A 10,610-nucleotide genomic window follows, 5' to 3' on the forward strand; every position below is an offset into this window, starting at 1 on the left:
ATCTTCCAAGCGGCAAGGAATGCCAACTAGCTGAAATAAAATTAGTTGACTTAATAATGGCTTAAGACGATTCATTTTGTTAAGTTTGCTAATAAATACGTTGTTGACCAATTTTAAACAACTTTAAAATTCTGAGATTAAGTCATTGGTCAACACATGTGAGAAGTTCTTTGTGCATTCGTGACCAATTGCATCAAAGAATTCTTTGTGCATCAGAAGTTCTCACTGTCCCCGTAATCCAGATCTCACGCCACGAGTACTCCACAGGACATGGAGCGAAGAACGTAAAATTACAATACCTGCCATTTTTTATTCGGACTTAAACTCCGCTTTGTAGAAATAATGCAAAAGATCTATAGTAGACATTTTCACAGATTAGAGAATCTATTCTAGCTTAATATATCATGCAATTAATAGGGAGATGTACAAGGAAATGAACTACTTTGATGAGCTTGAAACACAAAACAAATTCATACATCCCGTATCTTTTCAATATAAGGACAATGCGAACTCTCGCTCTATGTATATATACTGAACTCAAATATACAAGAAACTACGAATCTAAAATCTGCTTTGTATACAATAATACAACTAACTTAAGAAGCAAAAGCTTATGAGCACCAATTACATCACCAAATAGGATGTCTCTGATGTGGAGTGAGGTGCAAACTAGTTAAGTAGGGTTGGGGGATGCAACCGAAGAAATATTTCGCTGCCGCAACCATTGTTCCATCAGATAACGAAGGGCATGGTTGGGGAGAAGTTCACGGTGGGGAAGCTTGAGGTTGGTCATGGGTGATGTATCGTGATCGCTGTCAAACCATCCTCTTATTGCCTCAGCTTCATATGTGAAGCCATCTGCTGCTATATGTGGATCCTTCATCATCTCCTGCAACATCATTCAAGAATATGAAAAGTGAATACTAAATACCACTGCAATCACGCGGATTAGACACAAAAGTTACTGTGAATAAGTCAGAATAGGGTGGATAAACTGGGAGATACTTTGGGAAAATTCTATAAGCAAGCAGCAAGGCCTATCATTTTATACAGCATGCAATATAAAAACACAATAGGCATGATAATACACAAGACAATATTGTGGATAAATGTTAAAACAAGAAAGATGAAGCTAAGAATGAGTACAACAGAGAGTGTGGGACGAAAATTGGTGAGAAGTAGATGGCAGAGAGTTACTTGATATGGTATGGGCCTGTGCCTATACCATGAAGACTGAAACAAGCCCTCCCCTTGTTCCCATTTCATTATCTTAATGAAATGCAGGTTTGCTTTTCCCCCACCATCTTCTCAAAATGGAGACCGAAACAAAGTCCAGTCGATTGTTGGGACAAGAAAAAGGAAGGACCTAACAGTAGTATATTTGGAAGCAATGTGAAAGGATTTTGAAGAACTTGCAATGACAGTAGCTGGAGGCCCCGCAACGATCGGAGAAAAGAAGGATATAGCAAGCCAACACCATATTTTTGGACCATGCTTGTGGGATGGTATGCATAAATCATAATACATCAATTGAGTAGAACCGAGAGAGACTGGATTAATTGTGAAAAGTAAAGTCATGGAGAGTAAATTCCAAGTAATTCTAACCTGAGATATTGGGCAGATAAAGTAGGATGGGATGCAGTTGTTGTCCTCTGAAGCTTTCAACCAAAATGGTAAACAAGATGGCCCCATGGAAGAAGCAGCCTTCATCATGGGGTCGAGCACCCTCCAAGCCTCACCAGCAAGATGCGGACGTCTCTTCCTTTTGACCTCACAGCATTTCAAGCCTACCTGAGCCAACTGCTTGGCCTGCACATAAGGCCAGCCCCCTGCAGAAGGATCCAGTATCTCATCCAAGCATTCTTTTTCCAGTGCCTCCCTCACCTTACCGACAATTCCGAATGCCGGTTTTCCTGTCAAAAGGCGCAGGATTATGACGCCGAAGGAGTAGACATCAGACTGTGGTGTGAGCTCCCCAGAGGTAAGGAACTCAGGGTCCATGTAGGCAAAGGTGCCCTTGGGATGGGTGTGGCAGTAGGGGGTCGTGCTGGTGTTGGACTGGACGAGGAACCGGCAGATGCCGAAGTCACCAAGCTTGCTAGTGAAGTTTGCATCTAGGAGAATGTTAGCTGGCTTGAGATCACCATGGACCACACTTTGGGGTTTGTTGGAGTGAAGGAAGATCAGCGCAGAGCGGATCTCTGCAGCAATGCGGGTGCGAGTCTGCCAAGAGAGAGGTGGGGTATTGTTTCGGCAGGCAAGGCGGTCCTCCAAGCTTCCATTTGGAAGGAACTCGTATATGAGAGCCCAGGCTTCTGGGCATGCTCCTATTAGCGTGACAAGGTGAGGATGCCTTACTCTACTCAGAACATCAACCTGCAATGGTATACAGAGAAGGAAACTTCATGTCAACGTCCAAGAACAAAACCTTTAGAATCCAAAGTTGTAACTATGATGTCATAATGATCATGTTGACATGCGAATACACTAAAGAGAATCTCAAATGATGAGTAAATAAAATGACCTTCTGTTCTTTGATCTGTTATGTGTCTTACCTCTTGATGAAATTCTGACTGTCCTTGCGTGCTTTGAGGATTCAACAACTTTATAGCCACCGTCGTGTGGCGAAGGAAACCTTGGTATACACTTCCATATCCTCCCTCTCCAATCTTTAATGAATCATCAAAGTCCAGAGTCGCTTGTTTCAACTCCACATAAGAGAATTCTGAGAAGCTTGCTTTTCCATGAGCACCATTGGTAACCTTTACTTCCTTTTGATTCCGCTCTTCAGCTTCTCTAGCTGCAGTATCCCGCTCTCTCCGCAACTTTTCATGCTCTAATCGCAGTGAATTGAGGAGATGATGAGCTTCTGATAATTTTTCTTCAAAATCCTTCACAATGCGACCGGAATCAGCAATTTGGAGTTCCAATTCCATTTTCTGCTGACAAAGATTTTGGAGTTCTTCAAAGACATCATCTCGCTGTTTTTTTAACTTCTCCAATTCTGTCCTTTCTCCTGCCAGTCTTTCCTCAGTTTCTTTCCTCTGTTTCATCTCTCTGGTATATGAATTCTCTGCTTCTTTGACCTGCACAACAGAGATGGTATGACGGGACGCAGGCATGGAATGAAAAGATTGTTTTCCTGATGTTTTTCTCTTTAATCTCCACTTAGGTGACTGCAATAATCAATTATATGATAATGTGGACTATAGCATTGTCATCCAATTCCAATGCATGGTTGTGATTCTGCCTGGAACTTGGAACCTCACATTTATCTAATGATCAGGGTGGCTATGCTTGAATAAGGATGACAGGTAACAAATCATAATGCGTAACTGAAACTAGATAAATCTATAACGGGGTCCTACTTTTCGGGCAGCCTCATAAAAGTCTCTTTCAGCCTTCCGACGCTTGCGAGACTCTTCGTAAGCTTCATCTTTCAAAGCCTCTGCTTCCATGAGTGCATGTTGCAGTTTTTCGTACACATCATCATCCATTCCAACATCATCCTGCACATGACCAGTAAGTTCACTGTTAAGGTTGATGTGAATTCTACCTACACATATCTAATACAGAGTATTAAAAAATTTGAACTAATATTACTAAAATTTATAATAACGTCATCTTCCTCACATTTTCGGATGCCAGAATATAGTTTAATGGAAGAATTTACCCACCAAACCGGAAGATGCAGACTGACGATTCTCTTCAGACTCATAAGGTGACGGCAAATTTGATGTTCCCTCTTGTCTCCCCTCCTCCTCAAGCGCTGAGAACGAAACCACGTTGCTCCGGCCTTCTTCACTCCCAGGACACAGCGAACGTTCTGAACACTGTGAGCTCCTTGAGATCGCCTCCCAGGGATCACTAAAACTCCCCTTACTGCAACGTGGACTTCTGGCAAGGTCTTCATGAGGTAAAGCTGAGGGCGTTGCCTCTTCTTGTGAATTGAAATTGAAATGGACAGATACCGATCTTAAAACTTTCTGCGTACTTTTGGGGAGCAAGTTCAGGAACTCACTCTGCCCTTGGGGCAAGGATTTTGATCTCAGTTCAGATTGGCTGGACCTGGAACTTGAGCTGGCTGTGGGCGACTGCACTATGCCAGATCCACCTAGACCAGCATCTCTGTTGAAAATAAGATCAAAAAGGGTGCAGGAATGAGAGATAACAAGCATGTATAAACATATCAAAGATCATGGAACCATGATGCAAAGGAAACCAAATCCAGTAGATATACATGCCGATTCACCGTACAAAATACAACAAAAGTTGTTATCGTGGTTTCGGCCGATTGGGATGACTGAAGCGCTTCAAGCTTCTGAATTTATCAAGACAGGAGTGTTTCTAGCTGAAAATAAATAAGTGAGAAAATATCCTATGTTTTGAAGAGGCAATGGAAATGATTAACTAGTTCTCATACAATGACAACAGACATATGGTAACAATTCTGCAGCGGAATTCCCTAGTACTTGTGTCAGCGCTAAATGACTTTTGCTTGCTATATTTTATACTTAGACATTTCCACAAAATAATACACATTTTAAGGTTTATAATCGCAAAATTGAGTTTCATGTCCCAATAATAATAATAATAAAATTTTTCCTTTGAGAGCTTCCCGGCTGTGGTAGCGGTCCAGCAAGAAAGAATGCTGTAGACTCATGCAAAAAAAAAAAAGAATGCAACTCATGCTACTTTTTGAGATTAAATGGATTGTTTTCATCAGAAAAAAAAATCTATAATAAGCTGATAACAAAAACATAATTAATTATGGAATTCTAGATTTTCTTTTATTCTCAGAGAAGTATACAGTCACTGTCCAACTTGGAGGTAGACTAGGAATATCATAAAGAGATATATAGCAAATAGTCAAAACAAGCATGGACATTTAAGTGAATGTACACACATTAATGCATCTGAAGCAATAATTTTGGGTCTTATTCGCAGATTCAACCTACAGTTGTCAAATGGAGAATAAACAAAAGCAATGCACAAATAATGACTTCAGCAGCTCTATATAAATCAAATGAAATCCATAAATCATTTGGATGAAGAGCATGAAAGGGCTTAGCTGATAAGATTCAACCTTGTTCCAATAAAACACATCAGAACTCACCAAGTTGGAGAGGCAAAATAAAGTACAAGCAAGTACACTAAGAAGATAACAGGAGACCAAAAATGCTTCTTTAGCTTTGAACATACCTCATGCAGATCAGATTCCCTTTGCAAACAAACCAGATCTTGCATGATGGATCAGCCTGCTGCTGTACACTCAGCGCTGTTTTGGACCTTAGCTCCTTCATTTTCCTGTGCTTACAAGGCCTCGAATTAAATTTGGAAGTCAACAGTTGTATTCACTTAATAATAAAATAAAGAATGACCTTTCTTTATGTCTATTTGTCCTATGGAGATCAGTTGGGGTTAATAGACATCCTACAAAATAAAACAAAAAATTGCATATCTGGACTGGCTCAAAGATTAGATTCACTCACCACAAGAATATTACTTAGTATAAGACTTGCAAATATTCAATATTTTTCCTCAAAATTCTAAGATAAACAATAGAATTTAAGAAATTCTGCAAATAAGAGATGTGGCTGGACTATGAATTTATGCAGTATAAAGATATATTTGTAAGTACTCTCTTCCTCCAGAATTTTACCTTGAAATGTGACACATACCATCATGCTCTAAATTTACATGGCAGATAACTAAATCTTTGTAAGCGCACTGAAGAATGTGGTATATTTATATTTGGAATGAAATAATATACAAGAGTATGCGATGCAGACCTTGAATAATATTTGTCTGCTGCTGCTCCCATGACCAGTTTGGTGATCACATGTTTTTCTATGAGCTCCACAATCCCTTTGCCAATGTCTTCTGTCTCAATCACTAGTTTCTCAGCTCTTACCTGTAGGACAGAACTTGTTTAAGACATCACTTGTTATTATTTTCTTGCCTTTCCCCTTTGAGAGAACTCTCTCAAGATTATTTTCAATCACCAAAATTTTGGTCTAAGCATGATATCTTGTGCTGGTCCATGCTGGTATGTATCGGGCAACGATTGATACACAGTATGGGGTTGTATCTTGGGTCTATGAGCGATTTTATCCTTTATTTTTTTTCCAAAACAGAAGCTTTGATTAAAACATATCATTTTGTTGATCTTTCATTATGTCGTTCAGAAGCTAACAAGCCATGATAGCAACAAGCTGTGAGGGATAGAGAATTCTTGGAAGCAATAAATTCACCTTCAAACGTGCACATATCTCGATATATTCATCGAGGCATTTGTTCATCTTCTCCCTTTCAAGCTGCCAATACGCTTTAACTTCTCTCTCTTTTAGCTGGTTCACAGGAAACCAGGCTCCCACTGCAATGAAAATTGTAGCAAAAATAGTGATTACAACATATGATACATTTTTTTTTCCAAAACAAGTTGAAAAACTATGCGGGCGAAGTTGGTGAAAATGGAATAATCAATGTAAAGAATGGAGGTGTACATGATAACATGAAAAACTCTCTCACTCTCAAATCTCAGGTTCACACGTATTAGTTCTTTGTATAATTGAAAAATCCATTAAGAGATTTTTCTAAATTATCTTCCAGCAGTATCTTGGACGGAGACTTGGATTCATATATACCAAGCTTTCTCTGACCTAATTTTTGAGAATAATTCTCTGACCTCCATTTAAAACTCTCGTCTTCCATTATTTAGAAGCACATTTTTTTTTAAAAAAAAAATATTCTTTTTTATTTCCTGGCCAGTCTAGCTGAGATCGATTACTAACCCATGAACTTTAACCAATTTTGGAAAGAAAAGAAGAACAAACAAAGCCCTAAGAAAAGCTGTTCCTTTTTCTATCAAAATTACTAATTAACTTCCATCGAAATCGAATACCAAGGCATCGGTTCTTGGTTCTCGCCAAATCGAACAGAAAACGAAAACCTCCAAGAAACAAGATAAAAAGAAACGATTTTTCTCCTTTCTTCGGGAGTTCTTGGGGCAGGAGAAAAGAAACTCACTCATTGGAATCTTTTGTGCCGGACGATGGATATGGACGATGACGATCTTCTTCTTCCTGGAGGTGTTCTCAAGCACCCAAATTAGATTCGCCTTCCCCTCCTTCACCTCCTTCCCCACCGCCACGTACACCTTATCCTCCTCCTCCTCCTCCTCCTCCTCCTCCGCTGCCGGCTTCTCCTCGATCTCCGTCAGCACAGTACTCCTCGAGCTCCCCGACGACTTCACGCTCGCGGTGCGCCCGTACCCCCTCCTCTCCATCTGCTGCTGCTGCGGGAGAAATACCGGCACCGGCGAGCTCACCAACGCCATCTCTCTATTCAACCAATCGACTCCATACACAAAGAAGAAGAAGATATATAGAACAAAGAAAGAGCACCCTCTTCCTCCTTCTCCTACGACGAAGAACTTCTTTACGTTCTTTTTATGATCTCTCTTTTTCCTTCTTTTACGCTTTTGTTGGGGAGGGGGAATGGGGGGACAGAAAGGAATATCTTGTCGTGCTTCGTGCGGAGCAGCGCCACCAACTTCTTTCTTTTTTCTCTTTCTAAAACTTACCTCCTGCCTTCGTTTTTATAAGGTCTTGGGTGCCCTGTAGGGGATTCCGGTCACCTTCCCTAGCGCTGGCTGGCCGGTGACGAGACCACGTGAGGGTAGTCAAACGCGCGGACGGATGAATTCAGCCAGGGGGGAATATTCCCTTATTCCGTAGTGCCCTCGTTGTTACCTCCGTCTCTCCCTCGGATAATGTCCATGGGATATCGGATGGGAAGAGCTTTCAATGATAATGATTTAAAATAGACAAGTACCGGAAGTCGCGCAAGGAGATGGTAAAATTATTAGTATAAATTTATATAATAAAAATAAGTATTTTTTTCAATGATGCATAAATATTAAACAGAATATATTTAATAATTATTTGATAATTTTAATTCAGATATCTCATTAACAAAAAAAAAAATCATGAAAAAGATAAATTCAAACTTTTATTGCAGATAAGTACCAAAATAAAGCAAATATGACTCTTATTTAACTAGTTATTTTATAAAAGTAATATGGTAATTATTTTTATTTATGAATAAAAAAATTAAAAATCAAGAGAAGATGGACATTGAGGAAAATCATTTTGAAGAATGTGGGTCATGTAGTGGGTTGGACTCCTTTTTTTTTTTAAATTAAAAAAAAATAAAATTTTATGGATTTTTAAATCATGATTTTTTTTTTTTTTTTTTTACAGAACTTTCTCTGTTGCTATCAATTTTCTCATCCCATGCATGTAATATTTTTATTTTTTATTAAAAAATCAAATACTTCTTCCACTCCTCTAACCAGTGACTTTCTCTTTCTTCCTATATTTAACATCATCTCCTCCCCCTCTTGTAATTAGCCCCTTCTCTTTTCATAGTTCAAAAAGTTATAAAATACTTTACCAAATTTAATCTATCTATCGAAATTTTATAATTTTTTAAAAAATAGAAAGAATAGAAATGTCCCCACATATCTTGTCTTCTTTTCTCTCTTTATATATATATCAATTTAAAATGAAGAATTACGGAGAGAAAATGCCAATCTCATACTCTTCCCCATCTCATTTACCCACCCATTCCATTACTCCTCATTCTTTGCACCTTTTTTTTAAAATTGAGATATATCTCTACCTATTTCATATGTCACCATCTCATCTCTTAATAATCCATATGCCATCCTCTCTCTTCAAGCCCCTTACCCCACACTTCTATCAATCATATACCTTACAATCTTTTACCATTTTGTACTAGTCCAGTCATGTAATGGAATATATCTGATGACCTTCAAATCTTTTTTTCACCGATCAACACAATATTGCACCATAAATCTTGTACTTAAAAATATTATTATATATATTTTTGATCGTTAGAAACTGATTAATGATATAAATACCATTATTTTTGGAGCCGCCCAATAGAATTTGCTTCCTCAAATATCTAGAACATATTTGCTCTAAAAAAGATTTTGAAGTGAATTTCAAAATTACATCTTAAAACAATTTTTACCTTAATAACTTTGCTTGTTTATTATTCTATTTTCATTATGATACTAGAATTTGATTATAATAAACTTTCAGATTGGGCCTCTTCCCATTTTGTTAAGATTATATTTCAACACTCAAATGCATGGACTACAAATTTGATATTATATTAAAATAAGTTATGTACTCTAGTTCTAATTATAAAATTTGGTATGCAAAATTATATTAAATAAATATAATTTCGTTTATGGTAAGCTAATTAAGCCTGAGTCAATCTCAATTCTTCAAGTGCTCAGCTTGAAGGAAGCTTAGGCGAAGATGATGATTCCTAAATTAGGTTATAACATATGGGAAATAAAACTTTACAGTCATGTGGATCCTATGGGAAATAGAGAATTCGACAAATTTGATTCTTTCTTCTCATAGTTAGCTAGATGTTATAAAAGATCCTTCTTTCTTAATTTGGTAGAGAGATATTTCACTTCTTAAAATATTTTCTTTCCTTAGTAAATAAGGAAAGGATTCTTCTTCCTTTATTCGGTAGAGAGAGATTTCACTTCTTAAAATATTTGTTTCCAATACATGGTGGTTTTTAACATATTTAGGTATATATGGCTTCCTAAAATATTTTCTTCTTAAAATATGTTTGCATAAATAACAATTTTAAAAAATATGGATATTCTGATGATTTTCTATGATTTTCTTTCTTATTTTCTTAAATTTTGGAGAGGATTTTAGTTTTTCTCCTTCCTTTCTATTTACTAGGTATAGATAGATATTTGAAAAAAAAGAATCATGGATATTTTAGATGATTTTTTTCATTTTTTTAAATTTTGGAGAGGGATTTAATTTTCTCTCTCCTTTTATTTAATAGGTATCGGAAGCTTTTATTAAAAAATTTTAAATATTTAATATTATTTATTTTGGAAAAAAAATATAATTAGAAAGGTTCACTGTCATGAGAGATTCAAACACGATATAAAATTGACATGCCAAGATAGACAAGGGAATAAATGCTTTCTAACTTGTGTGACATTTATGATGACACGTAATATTATTAATGTTCGTATTTAAGATGAAAGTAAGGGGAATGTCAGTGAAAATAAAAATTTCAAACTTAAAATAATGCTATTAAAATTTCTAAGGTAAAAAATATAATTTTAAAAGTTTATTTATTTATTTATAAGTAATTATGCATCAGTAATTTTAAAGATACAATGATGTCAATAAATTATTTTTACCTTAGGCCCATTTGGTTGGAGATAATATGGTATTGATAAATAAATCTCATGTCAGATTATCATATTTGATATAAAAAATAGATTAAAAAAATAAAAAAATAAATAATGGGCTTCATATTTATTTTTTAGAAAGAGATGGTAGAGCAAATACCACTCCTTGGTGGTAAGCAAATACCATTCCTTGGCGGTATTTATTTTTCCATACTAGATTACTGAGTGGACGTAATTTGAAAATATCATTTTTTATGAAAACACCATTATTTATATCATATTAATATTATGTTAATTATATTATATAATTAATATTAATTATATTCATATATATTATATAAAT

The 10,610-nt window shown here is 36.5% G+C and overlaps 1 protein-coding gene across 2 annotated transcripts; it reads right to left on the reverse strand.

Annotated features, from left to right (window-relative positions):
• Positions 1–424: 424 nt before the first annotated feature.
• LOC105055648 (U-box domain-containing protein 33) lies at positions 425–7,576 on the reverse strand. Of its 2 annotated transcripts, XM_019853916.3 has the most exons (10): positions 7,030–7,576; positions 6,255–6,376; positions 5,793–5,914; positions 5,203–5,307; positions 4,022–4,128; positions 3,678–3,922; positions 3,369–3,509; positions 2,556–3,086; positions 1,606–2,376; positions 425–889 (listed from the first exon to the last, which is right to left on the reverse strand). In XM_019853916.3, exons 1-10 carry the CDS (start codon positions 7,337–7,339, stop codon positions 674–676), a joined length of 2,670 nt encoding a protein of 889 aa, XP_019709475.1. In that variant the 5' UTR covers positions 7,340–7,576; the 3' UTR covers positions 425–673. The 2 variants fall into 2 exon arrangements, with proteins under 2 accessions (XP_019709475.1, XP_010935862.1); XM_010937560.4 differs by having other exon boundaries at positions 3,678–4,128.
• Positions 7,577–10,610: the final 3,034 nt, after the last annotated feature.

The sequence above is a fragment of the Elaeis guineensis genome, chromosome 12 (genome assembly GCF_000442705.2).
Source record: "Elaeis guineensis isolate ETL-2024a chromosome 12, EG11, whole genome shotgun sequence".
In the NCBI taxonomy this organism is placed as follows: Eukaryota; Viridiplantae; Streptophyta; class Magnoliopsida; order Arecales; family Arecaceae; genus Elaeis; species Elaeis guineensis.

Coding starts and splice junctions, on each gene's coding strand:
- LOC105055648 (XM_010937560.4), bottom strand. CDS start 7,339: ATGGCGTTGGTGAGCTCGCCGGTGCCGGTATTTCTCCCGCAGCAGCAG. Junction 5,915..6,254: donor AGATATGTGCACGTTTGAAG/GTGAATTTATTG, acceptor TCTGTCCTACAG/GTAAGAGCTGAGAAACTAGT. Junction 5,308..5,792: donor GCAGACAAATATTATTCAAG/GTCTGCATCGCA, acceptor TTGTAAGCACAG/GAAAATGAAGGAGCTAAGGT.